The sequence below is a fragment of the Furipterus horrens genome, unplaced genomic scaffold (genome assembly GCF_987537825.1).
Source record: "Furipterus horrens unplaced genomic scaffold, mFurHor1.1.pri manual_scaffold_2, whole genome shotgun sequence".
Classification (NCBI taxonomy): Eukaryota; Metazoa; Chordata; class Mammalia; order Chiroptera; family Furipteridae; genus Furipterus; species Furipterus horrens.
Genome location: NW_028327172.1, coordinates 786,207 through 801,433, shown reverse-complemented (window position 1 = coordinate 801,433; position 15,227 = coordinate 786,207). Strand labels below are relative to the sequence as shown.

The window sequence follows — 15,227 nt, the reverse complement described above, 5'->3', positions numbered from 1 at the left end:
GTGCGGTTGGCTTCGCGGGGGCGCGGGGCGCGGGGACCCGGGCGAAGGGGCTCGGGTCCGCCAGGGCGGGGGGCTGGGGGCCCTGGGGCGCCGTGCGACTACTTACCCGGATCACCTCGGGGCAGGCATAGTGGGGGGACCTGAAGGCAGAAGCGGCGGTCAGGGCGCAGGCTCGGGACTCGCGGTCCGCGCAGCCAGGCCCACAGCAGGTGGGCGCTTCCAGAGGGGCGCCGACCCACTGCCCTCGCACATGTCGCCTAAGAAGGAGGCCCCGCTGGGCGACCCTCGAGCCCACCGGCAGCCTGAAGGGGCTTTGCTGCCACCCCGCCCCTTACTCGAGGGGAGACAGGGCTGGGAGCCTGGCGGCGCTGCCACACTCTAGGCAGCCCGGCCGTCCTGGGCCGAGGAGACAAGACATGGTCGGGAGGGCCGCGTGGATGGGCCGGAGCCCCCCCAGCACCACCCCTGAGCGGCTGAACCCGCCGGCCCTCCAGGGCCTGGCCGCGGCGCCCGGGGAGCGGGTCTGCGTCGGGCGGGTCACCTGCACGCCCCCCCCCCCGCACCGCACATCAGAGCGTCCGCCAGGAGCGGAACCAGGGGTCCTGCCCGCAGCCCGGCGGTGGGGTGCTCGGGGCCGCAGCGCCCCACTGGCCACAGAGACCCCTCACTCGGGGCCCCGCAGAAGCGGCCGCGGCCGGGAGGGGGCGCCCACTCACCCGCAGCTCGTCTCCAGCAGACTGTCCCCCACCTGCAGGGACGCCATGCCGAAGTCCGCGATCCGGATGTTGTTCTTCTCGTCCAGCAGGAGGTTTTCGGGTTTCAGATCCCTGTGGCTGGAAGGGAGGCGGGGAGGCTGGCCGGGTCCCTCCCTCAAGCCCCGCCCGCACAGCCCAGCCTGGGGGGTCGGGGTGGGGATGTCACAGGCAGCCCATCAGAGTCGCCCGCCTGGCGGTGGGCTGCGGGGGCCTGGGATGGAGGAACAGGGGCCCCCCAGCCCCTGGGCGGGCCGCGCCTTCCTCCTCCGGGTCCCTCCTCTGCTCTGGGCGATGCCACCTGGGGCGCTCAGTCTGAAGGGCCCCGGTCCTGGGAGAGGAGGGGCTGTTTGCAGGGCACGAGGGGTGGGTCACAGGGGATGCCCGCACCAGATGGAGTGGCTGTGGCAGAAGTCCAGCGCTGAGATGATTTGCCGGAAAAACTTCCTGGCCTCTTTGGGGGTTAGCCTCCCCTTCTTGACCAGGTAGTCAAAGAGCTCCCCACCAGACACGTGTTCTAGCACCAGGTATCTGTGGGACAGGTGGGCCTCAGGGGGGTGCCCACGCATGCGCGGCCCACCTTGGGGCTGCCCTTAGCAAGAGGGGCCCCCGTCCGCCCCTCCTGGCAGCCCCATCTGCAGGAGCCCCTGGTGCCGGGCCTGGCCGGGGGGCACTGCGGCTGTTGACCCTCATGGAGGTGGGGCTTGGCCCTTCTGGGCACCCCCCGCCCCTGCACTGGCCAGCCCAGGTTGGGCTCCTGGAGCAGGGGGGCCAGTCAAGATGCTGGGGCCCCAGGGAGCCCTAGCTGGCAGGGTGGTCCTCAAAGCAGTGAGCAGGGCTCCGGAGCAGAGCACAGCGGGGCCAGGGGCCTGGGTGGGTGGACCGGGAGCAGGGGGTGGCGAAGAGAGGTTGAAGGCAGGAAGCTGTCCTGCGGCATGGTGGCTGGGGGGCCCCACACCCCTCTGGGTCCGAGCTGAGCCTCCCACGGCGGGGCCCAAAAGGGCGCGTTTCTGGGGTGGGGCAGCGTGGTCCTGGGACTTGGGGACACTGAGGCCTGTGGGGCCTCAGGGGAGCTTGGGTGGGGGCTGTGTGGGCTCCCCTAGGAGGTGCTGGTGGGCACCCGAGTGTGGTGGCCCTGGTGGGCTGCAGTGGCTGGGCAGGGGCAGGGGTGTTGGAGCAGGGGAGGTGCTGGCCAGGAGGAGGGGGGGGGGGGGCAGGGGACCAGCTGTCTCCAGAGCTGGGGGCGGCACCCTGGGGCATAAGGAGGGGAGAAGAGGTGGGGGAGGGGCTGGAGACACAGAGCCAGGGCCGCGGTGGCGTCCAGTCCAGGCCGGGGCAGCCTGAAGGGTGTCCCGACCTCGGCCTGTCTGCTGCTCTGTCCCTGGGCTCCCTGGCTGCCTTGAGACTTAGGACCCCCTGGGAGGGGGCTGGACCAGCCCCCTGCCCCCTTCATCCCAGGCACCCTGTTCCTGTCATGGAGCCCTGGCCCAGGCTGCACCCCCTCCTCAGGCTGTCATCATAGGCTGTCCCCTGCCTCCTGACCCCTCCAAGGTGGCCTCCCCTCACCCCTGGGTGTCTGTCCTCAGAAGTATCTTGACAGAAGCGAGGAGGTGACCTGCCATGGGACATCACCGAGACACAGCAGGTAAGCCAGCACCTGAGCGCCGGCCCCGTCTGTGCCCTCGCTCGTCACACTGATGGTGGCCGACTTCCTCCAGCTCAGCAGCGTTGGCTGGCCTGCGGCCCCTAAGCCTGTGGCGATGGTGCCCCTGCTCCTCAGGACGCCCCACGTGGGGCAGCTCCGTCACCCTTCCCCAGTGAAACACGGGAACTGGGCTGCTCGTGCCGTGCTGGGGTCCCGCTGGCCCCTGCCCCTGCCCGCTCCTCCAGGAAGCCCTGTGCCCCCTGGTGGCTCAGGCTGGTGGCTCTCAGAGCCACACCCCCATGTCTGGTCAAGGAGCAGCAACGCCACCGCCTGGGGCTTGCGCTGAGATGGCCCCCACTGCCCCAGGGGCCGCCTTTCCCTCCCGGCCCACGGCCCCCACACCGGCCCCCCGCTCTGCACGCCCAGCAATACCTACAAATATTTTTTGTTCTCGTAGACGTCATGCAGCTTCAGGACGTGCGGGTGCTCGATGAGCTTCAGGATGGCGATCTCCCGCTCCACCTGCGGGCGGGCGCGTCATGTGGGGCCCCACCCCCGTGGCCCTGCACCCACCCCCACTGCCCGCCAGGCCCGGAGCCTTGGCTGCTGGGGACTCGGAGGGGTTGCCTGGGACACGGCAGGGTCTGCTCCCTGTGGGGTGGGCCGCCCCTCAGGTGCCAGGGCCACCACTATGCCCTCGCCCAACTGCACCCAGTCCTTCCAGGCCTTCACGGGGACGGGCCCCAGTCATGGCCCAGGCCCCTGCCCCCTGTTCCTGTCTGTCCACTCTGACCTTTGAGCCTCCAGCTGGAGCCCAGGCGCCAGGCACTGTCCCAGACAGGGTCAGAAGCCACCTGGTCCCCACCGGCACGGCCTCAACCTGTCTAAGCAACGGACCCACCTTGGGTTGCCCCCGGCACCCCAGACGAGCCTGCCCAAGCCCCACCCCCCGCCCCCAGCAGCCAGAGGTCCTCCTGGAGGTCGCTGCCCTCCCCCGGTGAGCAGAGCTGCGGCCCTCACCACCCTCCTGGTTTCCTGCTCCCAGGCGCCTCCCCCGCACCCCACCACCCACAGCCCCCGCTTGGAGTGGACACAGGCCGGGCTCAGGGGCGCCACCCTCCGGTAGAGAGCCCCCCATCCGCCCCCCGCTCCCCTCACCTTCATCAGCACAGACTCGCTGAGCTTCTCCCGGTTGACGATTTTGATGGCCACCTTCTGGCATGTGACACAGTGAATCCCCAGCTTCACGAGGCCTATGGGGGAGAGGGGCCCGTCAGCCCCGCCCAGGGCCTCGAGCACTGAGGCCGAGTCTCCCCACAGAGTGTGCCTGGGGGTGACCTAAACCAGGGCGAGCCCCACTCACCCCTGACCCCAGCCCTTCCCTCAGAGTCTGACTCCTGTCCCCCCTCAACGTACCTCCAGCTGGACTCCGGGGGCCACCGGCCGTGTCCCCACGCACTCCCTGGTCACAGCTCAGAACAGGTTTGTGCCCCCCACACCCCGTGCCATGTGTCTGGCCCTGGGTCCAGCTCTGCCCAGCACTGCGCCCCTGCGGCCCCCACCGTCACCCTCCCTTCAGCCTGTGGAACCCCGGACGGAGATGGCCCGGCCTTGGCCTGCCCTGCGCCCTCCGCCCTGGAGCCCTCATGCAGTGAACGCCCGGCTGACCCTGCTCTCCTGGCCACGGCCCCATGTCACGTGTGCCCAGCTGGGCGCCTGTGTCCCCTCTGCTGGGACATGCCACCACCAGCCTCTCCCAGCGTCACCCAGCCCCCGCCAGCGGCCCTCTGCTGGACTGCTCTGTGGCCTTGGGCCCCAGACACTCTGCGCTGCCCCTCCCCAATTTGGGGGGCTGGGCACTGCCACGTGAGGGACGACCCAGGACCACGGCCCCACGGCCCGATGGTGACCTCTGTGATTCTAAGGGGCACAGTCCCTTCAGGAGTCCCACACTATCACTTCCGATAGTTTCAGATGGTGGCCAACAGCACCCCTCCTCCCCTGTGGTCGTGACCTTGACACCCCTGATTGCTTGGTTTGTCTCCTCCCTCTTTACACTTCGAGAAGGGGGAGCCCTTTGTCCTACGTCCCCCAATCAGTCACACGTCTCAGCCCCATCTCCAGCCCTGCACCCCCGCCTCCTTCCAGCGCACTCCAGCCCTGCCCTGTACGGCCAGGAGATGAGAACGTGTCCCCCAGCAGCACAGCCACCAGGCTCAGAGGGTGGGAGCCCCGTGGCTCCAGCTCGGGCAGGAGAAAGCAGCACTGCACGCATCCGTCAGGGCCAGTGGCCGGGACCCCCGCCTGGAGGGCCGACGGGGCTGGCACCGGCCCTCCCCTCCTCGGCCCAGACGCAGAAACAGGCGGGAGCGACTGCAGTTAGGGGCACAATTGTCCGGCAAGTCCCCAAAACAAGGTCGATAGGCCGAGAGGAACCAGAGAACAGCGGTGACAGGGGACAAAGGCCACAACGCTGAGAGGGACAGGGTCCTACAAGTCCCAAGTGCCCACCAGTGAGGGGGGTTTGGGGGAAGAGATTCCAGAAACGCCCACCTGTGAGTCTGAGCGACCCCACGGGACAGAGCGTGGGGGTGGGGGGTGAGTCAGGCAGGCACGACCTTGGACAGCTCGCTCTGTGCTACCGTTCATTTAGCAAAACGTGGGGACAGTGCGATGTCCCCACACGGTGCAGTTAAGTAGTTAGGGTTGCTCAGCGGCACTGGGCAGACGTGGAAACGGTGGCACCCCCAGACCCTGACTGAGCAGCCGGTGCGGCGCGCGCAGCCTGCGCAGGGGCAGGACGCACGGGCGGTGCACGCGCCCCTGGAAGGCGGCGTCCCAGCCGTGGGGTGGGTTGGGGGGGCTCTCCCGCTTCCCCTGAGGAAGCGGTGGGCCTCGTACTGACCGGCAGAGGAAGACCGGGCCCGGCCGGCCCCCGAGAAGCAGAAAGGCAGACCAGGCAGCCACCGCCGACGGCGGCCGCAGCGCTCTGCCCGACGGAAAGGGGCCGGGCGTTGTGAACTGGGCTCCCGTGACACCCCCACCCCCCACGCTCCACAGACGAGGAAACGCGGCTGCCGCACCACCAGCTGGTGCGCGCTGCTCGAAAGGCCGGGAGGAGAAGGGCACGCCGGGCGTGGTGGCTGGGGAAGCCGCGCGCTGTGGGGCCGGGCCGGCTGCGCCCTGCGAGCCGGGGTCCAGGCGGCCGGGACTCAGGGCTGGGGTGTCTCCTGGAACTCCCGCGGCTCCCTCCCCACCCCACAGACTCCTGTGCAGCCCTCGAAGTCCAGCGTGGAGGTGCCCCTCCTTGGCGAAGCTTCCCTCCACAGCCCTGGATCTCTGGGGACGGGGCTGGGTTTCAGGGCCTGCCAGTCCCTGGGGCAGACGGGGAGAGTCCGCGGGGGCAGAACCAGCGCCTGCTGGGGGAGCCCGCGGCCGCCGCCCTCGCCCAGCCCCCCACCTGCTCGGCTGTCGTCTGATTGGCACTTTATCTCAAATCATTGTCTTTACAGCAAACATGGGCGCAGATGGAGAGAGGAGAGCGCCCGTGTTTCACTGCAGCGGCGCCAAGGTCTGCGCAGGTGGGGGTGTGGGTGGGACCCCAAGGCTGCCGGCCACCTACCCCCTGCAGGATGGGGCTCAGCCATCAGCCCGTCTGCAAAAGCAGCAGGAAGGCCAGGAAGGACCCTGGGTGCAGTTCCCACAGTTTTATCCCCAAAAGACCTTTGCTGTTGCTCCCAGCCCATCGCCTGAACCCGGCTCTCGGAGATGGCCCCGTGCTCCTGGCCCCCGGCCCTCCCAGTGCGTCCCGGCCACCTGTCCGACCGTGCAGTGGGAACCTGGTCTCCACCCCGGGGGGCCTCCTCCACTTGGACGCTTAACACCTGGTGTCTCCTCCCTAAGGGCTGGCCCTGCCCCGTCCTGCGGGTCACTGGGACCCGCTCTCCCTGTGCCCAAACTGTGCTGGGAGGTCCTCGCCAATGGGAACCACGCCCACCACCCTCCGACCTCGGGACACAAACCCATCTGTGCAGCACCTGGGACGCACCTGGCCTTGCCTGGCTGAGTCCTGCCAGTCACCACGCAGGTGCCCGTGGCTCTTCCTCGCCAGCAAAGCCAAAGGAGGGACCGCCCTGGGCCATGTCCCATTCAGGTCACCGGATCTGAGCACCTGCCCGTGGGGTGTGGACCCAGCGGGGGGAACAGAGCTGTCCCCTGGAGCTGCTCTCACCACACAGCTCCCCTGTCCCACCCGCCCCTCGGATCCCCACCTTGCTGTCTCCCCCGACAGGGCCCCGTGACTACCCAGACAGAGGTCTTGCCACCTCCTGGCTGACCCAGTCACAGCCCTGCCTCCACCCCATGGGGTCAGCTCTCCAGAGCCCTGGAGTTTCTATCCTCAAAGTCCTGTGCCCCCACTCATGTCTCCTCCTGCCACGGACCAGCCCTGTCCCTCCTGCCCAGGGGAGAGGTGATGCCCTTCAGCACACAGCCACCTCGCAGCACAGTGCACCAGGGACCTGGCTGGGTGTCAGCCGGTCCTTGGCACGGGTGACAGAGGGCAGCACCCCAAGGCTTGTGGGGGCCAGGACGCACCAGCTCTGAGTCCACAGCTGAGCCGGGAGGAGGAGCCGGGTGGACCCTCCTCGGCTCCTCCCAGGTCTGGCCGCTAACACTGACAGGACCACGCCAGACGTCGCTAACTCCTGGGACAGTGGGCGGACTGTCCTCTCCACTGCGCCTCTGGGGTCACGTGGCCGGCTCCCCAGGGCCACAAGCAGAGCTCAGAGTGACCCACTTTCCGCCACCTCCCAGGCCTCACTGTGGGGGTGTCTCACCTGGGCTTTCCTGGGAGGGGGAGGTGTGCGGCATGCCGGCTCCCAAGAAAATGAGTCAGCAGAGGGGGGCACTGGGGAAAAGCCCCCAAGCCAGGCAGGGGCAGACACGGTGACGGATGGGGCTAGGGGACTGTGGGGGTGGTACAGTCCTGCACCCCCTACAGCCTCCTGCTGAACAGCCTGGACCCCAGCTCCCAGCCTGCAGGCTGCCCTTGACCATCCTGGGATGTGAGTGTCCCAGGTGCTGAGGACACAGTCCCTGCACGGGCCACAACCCCACTCCCAGGCCAGGCCCCACACACGAGCCCCCTGGGCCCTCATCTGGGCCCTCACTGAGTGGAGGCCTCCCTAAAGGGCGCAGCCTTCCCCACCTGCCAAAGGCCCCGATGGGAGCTCAAAGCAGCAGATGTGTCCAGGGACAGCTGGCCACAGGCTTCTCCGAGAAGCTGAGTCCCCCACCTCCCAGCTCCTCAGGGCACCACCCGGGCTGGGGCAGGGGGAAGGGAGGCCCTGTTCACTCGGGAGTCTGCAGTGTCCCCGTGGCACCCGGCCCTGTACCCCACCTCCCAGTCCTGCCTCTTCCTGCCACTTCGTCACCCTGCTGCTGCAGATTGCAATAAGACATTCGGGGACCCCCACCTCCTGACAGGCCCCTCCCACTGCGCCACGGCTGCTCTGTGTGGCCCTGTCCCACAGTCAGATGGTGACAGCAGCATGGTGTGCCCTTGGGGGTCCCGCGCCCTGGGTCTCTGCTCAGAGGAGCCCACTGCTGGTGTCCACGCTCATGGAGACACCCAGTGGCAGCTGACAGCCGTGAGCAGGCCCTGGCCCCACCCTGAACCTCAGGAGACCCCTGAGCACAGCTACTCTGCTCAGCTGCCCCGGGACCCCGACCCTTAAGCCACTGGGTTTGAGGTAACTTGTCATGCAGCATCAAAGCAGGAGCACGCTCAGTCCTCCGACGACCAGGTGCAGAGGCATGCTCAGGACTGGCGGCTGGTACAGTGAGCACATGTGGGGGACAGCCGATCCCATCGGGGGACACACACCTCAGCAGCACACTGGCTGGGGTGGGCCAGGAGGGCAGTCACACAAGGCTCCCTGCCTGCCCCAGCGGGGACAACGTGGAGTTGGCTGAAACTCTGGGACTGGAGGTGGGCACACAGGACAGAGCCCCTGCCCTGGTCTGTCTCCCACACGCCCGCCCCGTCTGCGGGCCAGGTCCCGCGGGGAGGGTGGGGCGAGGCAGTCAGCGGCTCCTGGGAAGCAAGGGCCTGCCTGGATCCCTGCTGCTTTGCAGCCCAGACAGGAGTGGGGAAGGGCAGCTCCAGGTGACAGGCTTCTCCTGGGCCCACAGGGCCACCCACCACGGGATCCGCCTGGGCCCCCCAACCGCAAATGGAGCACGCGGTCCCTAAAAAGTTGCGTCCAAGTCCTAGCGCCTGGACCCCGTGAGTGTGGCCATTTTTGGACAGAGGGCTTTGCAGAACTGAGTGACGAGGTCACGTGGCATGTGAGGCCTTCGCTGCAGCCAAGGCAGGGGGGGGGGCCCAGGCGCGTGGTGACCCCGGATGCGGGCGCAGGGCCTGCACCAGGACTCGCTCAGCCTCAGGAGGAGCCGGCCCGCAGGCTCCAGGCTCCAACCTCCAGAGCAGACAGAAGGCATGTGCGTCAGCGACCAGGTGAGCGCAGTTTGCGGAGCCCGGGAACCGGTGCGGGCGGCTTCCGCTGCGAGAGCACGCTTTGTTCACGCCACGAGGACTGTGTTCAGGGCCCCCTCCCCGAGGCAGGAGCTGCGCCCCGCGCCCGCACGCACACAGCCAGTGTGTCCGAGGCTCCTACCAGCCCGAGAACGCCCGCGGGGCTCCCCGGCCTAGTGAGCCGAGGGTGGTGCTGGGGCCGGCGTGCGGGTCCTGCCGCCTCTGTGGGAGCCGCAGTGCACCCCAACAGGCGCCCCCACGGCCGGGCGCAGCAGGCACACGCAGATCCTCAGCCGGAGCCCTGGCTGAGCCTGGAGCACGGGGGGCTCGGGCCTGGATGGGGCCGCTTGTTCCAGAAATGTCTGCTCAGAACGAAGCACCCACCCCCGGCCCCGGTATCCTGCACTTGGCCGTGGATCCTCACAACCGCCCCGCTCTTTCCCGAAGACGTCAAAGCCGGAGGGGTCAGGGTGCAGCCCGCTCGGGCCCAGTCCCGGCTCTTCCCCGGCGGACGCACGCACCAACGCCACCGCCCCTGCCGCTCCGGGAGGGCTGAGGGGCCACCCACGCGCTGGGCAAGGAGGTGGGGCGCAGCCGCGACGGAGGCCCGCAGTCCCCAGGGCCGCCGAGGGGCGGGGCGCGGCAGAGGGAGCCCGGCTCCCACGGCGCCTTTCAGCACCACGGACAGGGCCTCGCGCTCGGGGCTGGGCGGCGCGGCCCGGCGTGGTCCCAGGCAACAGCTTGTGGGACGCCAGCTCCGCCCTGTACCCGAGGCCTAGGCCTGGAACCGCTAGTCCTGGGGGTGACAGCAAGGCTGGGACCTGTACCCCCAAGGTGCTCCTGCCCCGGACTGAACGAGAGCGGCCGGAAGCCTAGACCAGCGGCCCGGGGCCAGGCGCTGCTTGTCGGTGTGAGGGCAGCCCCCACCCAGCCCGAGCCTCGGCGGCCACCCTTCGCTCCTCCTGCGCCCAGGTCTACGGCCTCGCGCGCCCGCCCTCTCGTCTGGCTTCCAATCCGCTCCTCGCAGAGGGAGGTGGATCCTGCGCCTGGGAGTGAGGGGCACAGGGCCGCTGGTTTGGGTCTAGGGACCCAGCGAACACCCTCAGCCTGGGGTCCCCGGGTCCCAGGCCCGGGGGCGCCCAGGCCCAGCAGGTTCATTGCAGACACGGGCGTGCGCGCCTCGGGCCACTGCAGACAAACGCGCCGCCGCGCGGCGGCCCCTCCGCAGCCCCCCGGACGCCGCAGGGGACTCAGCGGACTCAGGCTGCGGGCGGCGGGAGGGCCGGTGCGGACATCAAAGCACCGCTCGTTCCCCCTCGTTAGCCAGCGGGCCCCGGACGCGTGCCTCCCGCGCCCCCGCCCCACCAACCCCCTTTCCTGCCGCGCTCCCTGGGCTGAGCAGGCGGCCCAGTTCTCAGCCTCTCCTCCCCAAACCCTTCCTCCTCCTCCGTTTGGGGCGGAGGTGGGGTGAAATGCCCCGATCCCGCGCCCCGCCCACATTTCCCACCGCAGCCGCAGTGACACCCCCCCAGCCCATCACGCGCCTGGTTCCTGGTTCGCACCTACGCACGCTCCCGGGTGCGGGGAAGGAGACCCCGACAGAGGGGATGGGAGCAGAGGGCAGAGAGGGAGGGGGGCTGGGCACCCCCAGCGCGGCTCCTCTCAATATAGACTCCGCTCCTTCCTTCGCCCACCAGCGCCAGAAAGGCGAGGGGAAGGAGGGGTGCGCATCTCTTGGGAGACAACTGTTCACGCTCCAAAAAGGAATCTCTCAAATTAAATTAATTAAGCCCTGAAATATTTCACACGCCCTACAGCCGCTGGGCCGCCTCTGCTGAGCTCCCTGCCCTCCCCACCCACAGCCCCCACACAGGAGGAGGCACTGCGGTCCCCTCTTCCAGACAGACTGGCCGCCCCCCTCCAGGTGGCCCTTGATCCACGGGAGGAAGGGATGTGTGGGGGGAGGGGGTGTTCTGGCGCTCCTTACATAATGCTGGATATTCTAGCACCCGGTGCCGTTCCCCGTGATCTCTGCAGCCCCAGGACCGGTGAGGCTGCAGTGAGGCCCCAGGCTCTGTCCACTCCTGGGGTTGGGGCTCCAGTGGCCCCTCCAGACCCAGGGGTGTCCTAACACCCTCACCTGGTAAAGACTGACCAGAGGCCCTGAAATTCAGCAGACATCACCCACACACCTCCCTTAAGCTCCCTCTTGGCTCAGCATCAGATGCTGAAAGCAACGCCCATCAGAGTCCCAGAGTTAAGGACCCATGGCAGGGGGTTGAGGGCACTGTGACCCTGCACCCAGGGAGACTCAGGCTAGACTTCCAAGGTCAAAGCTGAGAAGGGGCGAGAGGCTGGGCCCCTCCTGGATGCCAAAGGACGCCAAGCACCCGGATCTGCAGGCTCAGTCACAGGGGCAGACCCTAGCCTCCCCTCCCCCAGGCTGGTGTGGATTCAGCACAGCTGGGAACAGGAGCACCCTGAGGCCGGGGCGGGGGATGGGGGGTGGCTGGAGGTGTTTCCCAAGCAGGCCACCATGAAGTGCATGTCCAGAGAGGGAAGCTGCAGAGGGCGGCTGGTCCCCAAGGACCCTGCTACCCAGGTGATGAAGGAGGTGGAGCGTGGAGTTCTGGGGTGCAGGAGGGGCAGGGACAGATGTGGGGGCCCTGGGAGGAGTCGAGCTGGGGCCAGTGCCCACCACCGGGCAGGCCCAGCTCATTCAGGTTGGCCTCCTATTGGCCCCACACATGGATTTAAAGAGGGAGCCTGGGGTTGAAAGGCCAGCTCTCAAAACATTCTGGAAACCTCTGGAAGGAAGGCAGGCAGGGGCAGGTGACGGGGAACAGGGGACCCTAGAGAGGCTGGTGCATCAGTCAGGCCTGAGAGTGGGGGCGCAACACATTGGGGCCCTAACTGAGGGTGTAGGATGGGGTGGCCACTTGGGTTGCCAGGACTCGGACAAGGACACGAAGTCCAGCCCAGCGTGGAGGCAGCCGTGAGCGAGCCCTGGCGGTTTGGTTGTGTGAAGAAGGGCCATTAAGAAATGGTGTTCAGGATGGGAGGCAGGTAACCAGCTCCCTAGGAGGGGTCCACTCTCCACGGGGTTCCTCCCGCGAGGCTGGGACATGCTCACCACGTGGCTCCCTATGGGGCCACTGTGCCGCTGTCACAGGCAGCCCCAGGCCCCAAAGATGAGCCACCAAACGTCCTCTGCCTGGCAGCACGGGCCACTGACCAGGGCTGTCCTTAGCCTTGGTCTCCCTGGCTGAGCTTGCCCCAGGGGCCGTGTCTGCAGCCACGACGGGACCGGCCCCTTCCCTGACCTTAACTGCTAGCTCAGCAGGTTGGGAGCTCCCCTCTGGGCCCCTGCCAGCTCTGTCTGTAAAGGCTCCGACTTGGGGACACGAGAGCCCCGAGACAAGGCTGAGCCCCAGCCCACAGGCCCTGATGCTCCATGCCCCTCCTGACTTGGGGGGTCTCTCTCAAGGAGCTGGGTTGCGGGCTGATGTTAGCACTCCTGGGTGGAGGCAGCCAGGGGACAGGGCAGCTGGGGGGAGGAGCACAGGACCCCTTAGAATGAGCCGCAGGCCTCCTGCTGCCCTGGCCCTGCAGGAGCCCCAGGCCACGCAGGGTCTGCCCCACACCCACCATACCAACCCAAGGCCTTGGTGGGCAATCCTGTCCTGGGACAGTAACCCAGGATGGCCCCCGCTCCCCATCGCAAGGGGCTGCAGCGGAGGTCAGAGGGGGCAGGGCAAAGCAGGATCCCTTGGGCTGAGGGTAGTGGGTCGAGGCACATACCCCAGGGCCAAGGCCTGCCCGCCATGAGCACCACCCCATGATCACCCCAGTCAGCCCCAGGCTGGCCCTCCAGCACCCTCTGTGACCCAGGGAGGGCCCACGGGTGGGGATGGGAGGGGCTCTGCCTTCCCGGATGGTCACCTGCTTGCAGAGAGCCTGAGCCCTCCCCCTGCACTTCATTCCCTGGCTCCCATGGCACCTCTCCTCTGCACAGGCATGAGTCCATGTGTGCAAGAGTGTATGAGCGTGTAAGGTCACATGTGTGCGGGAGCACGTGAGAACATGAGTTCACATGTGTGCAGGAGTGTGAGTTCACATGTGTGGAGTGTGAGTTGTATGTGCAGGAGTTTGTGAGTTTGTGTGTGTGCAGGAGTGATTTCATGTGTGTGCATGTGCATGTGTGTATGGGCTCACAGGTGTGAAGGAACATGAGAACAAGGGTTCTATGTGTGCTTGGGTGTGTGGGTTCACATGTGTGCAGATTGTGTGGCTGAGTCATGTATGCAGGAGTGTGGGGAACATGATTTCACGTGTATGCACAAGCATTATGTGGGAGCATGAGTTCACATGTGTGCAGGAGTGTGTGTCGGAATGTGAGTTCATGTATTTGTGGTAGTATGTGTGAGTTTGCATGTGCAGTAGCGTGTAGTATGTGGAAGTGAGTTCACGTATGTGCACAAGCTTGTGTGTGAGGCACCCCCTGCCTGTGGGAAGGGCCCTCTGCACGTTCACTGGCACCAGGTGAGGCCCAGCTGTGAGGTTCCAGGGGGGTTGCTGGCACCTGAGCTGAGTCCTTGGATCTGGCACCCCCACCCCGTGGGTAAGAGGCTGCTGGCCACCTGCCTGGCCACTGCGGGGCAGGCTCTCCAGCCTGACAGACTGAGGGGGGGCGGGGGTGTCAGGGGCAGGTGCTGCCCCCCAGTCCATGGCAGTGCCCAGGCTTTTGCATTAGGCTGCTGTGCCCCAGCCAGGCCTTCTCCCCCACTCCGGGGTGGCAGGAGAGCCATGCCCCCTGCCCAGATGCAGCCCCCCACTCTGCCTCTGACTCTCAGGGTGTCCAGGTGGGAGCAATGGCCTCTTTCCAATCAGCCCTCTGGCCCAGGAGCCAGGAGGAGAGGAGGGGTGGGCCACCAGGGGCTCTGATGGACTTGCATCTAAAACCAGCCCTGCAGGGTAACGGGGGCTGCTCTGGGGGCCCCGGGGAGGAGCCTGCTCAGCCTGGCGCCCCCCCCCCCGCCCCCGCCCAGCCCCATCCCTAAAGGATCCCCAGCTGGTCTCTAAACCCTGAGCAGCCTCATACAAAGCCCTCCCCCTCCTCTCTCCTGCCAAACCGCCATCTGTTGCCATGGCGATGGAGCAGAAAAGGCAGGCGGCACTCAGAGCTTCCCCCACCCCCTCTCTCCTGCTCCTTCGGCTGGGCCCTGGGCTCAGAGCAGGCGGCTAGTGCAGCCCCGCGAGGGGCCTGGCCTCAGCCTGCCCGGCACTCCTTCCTGCACAGAAGTCCTAGCAGAGCCTTCCCACAGCCTCAGCCTCCAGAGTCCCCTCCTCTGGCCCCACTGAGGTGCCAGCCTGCCCTGCGTGGGGGAACGGCCGGTGGCCCACGTGGGGCCTGACCCACCTCCTTGCCGCTGCGCGCCCACAGAGCAGTATCCCAGTGCCAGCTCCGGGGCAGGCCCAGTCCTGGCCGCTGAAAGGGTGGTGACCAGCAGGTGGCCTCGCCTGCACCTGCCCCCCCCCCCCGGGTGAACTCCCAATGTACTGAGGGGACGGGGACAGGGAGGGGTGGCTGTGACGCCAGGGGTCCCGGGGGGCAAAACCACGCAGCAGCAGCCCGGTCCCCCCTCCAGGTGCCGCCCTCACGCCTCCGTCAGGCTGGCCCCGGCCCAGAGAGGGTCAGCAACTCCTGGAGGCGACCAGAGCGGGAGCAGTGGGCCCAGGAGACTGCACCCAGCGGCGGCAGGCCTGAGCTCACGGGTTTCCTTGTTTTGAGCCCTGGTTTGCCCCCCAAAACCCGCTTCCCCAGCAGCCCCCACCCAGCTGCTCTCCCCCCGCCCCCATGAGGGCATAGACATGTGGCCTCCAGAGGGGGGGAGCAGGCTTCCCCCTCGGCGCACGTCCGAGACACCGGCATGGCAGTCGGGACAGCGGTGGCCTGCCCCGGCCCCGGGCGTCCTGGCGCCCCTTGGTCCCCCTCCGTCCCTGTCCGCAGTCGGACTGTCGGGCAAATGCACCTGCCCTACCCCCCACCGCGGAGCACAGGCGGCCGCAGAGCTGGCTCAGAACAGCCCAGCTCCCTGGATCGCGGCAGGCAGCTAAACGGGGAGACGGACTCTCCGCACGAAGGCGCCCTGACTTAGAAACCCGCCAACGCTCTGCGGTCCTCAAAGGAGCCAAGGAGGACTTGGGCTTCTCTAAGAAATGCAAATGCCCAACACACAGGGGCTGCGGGTGCCACCCCCCACCCCCGCAGCCTCGGAGGGCCCAGGCCGGA

General features: G+C 67.7%; 1 protein-coding gene across 13 annotated transcripts in view; it reads right to left on the bottom strand.

Moving 5' to 3' along the window:
• The window catches only part of BRSK2 (BR serine/threonine kinase 2), a 44,774-nt gene that overhangs the window by 17,081 nt on the left and 12,466 nt on the right, over positions 1-15,227 (bottom strand). For 12 of the 13 annotated variants that reach the window (XR_016514291.1, XR_016514294.1, XM_090292578.1 and 9 more), the window contains exons 2-6: positions 3,556-3,650; positions 2,834-2,919; positions 1,143-1,283; positions 717-833; positions 107-140 (exon numbers count right to left, since the gene is read on the bottom strand). Coding sequence is in view for 11 of the 13 variants with exons in the window: in XM_090292578.1 (XP_090148704.1) it covers positions 107-140; positions 717-833; positions 1,143-1,283; positions 2,834-2,919; positions 3,556-3,650 (473 nt within the window). In the remaining 2 variants the exon portion in view is untranslated. Of the gene's footprint in view, positions 1-106; positions 141-716; positions 834-1,142; positions 1,284-2,829; positions 2,920-3,555; positions 3,651-15,227 lie in introns of those variants that run through there. The other variant, XM_090292598.1, reaches the window with a different exon arrangement.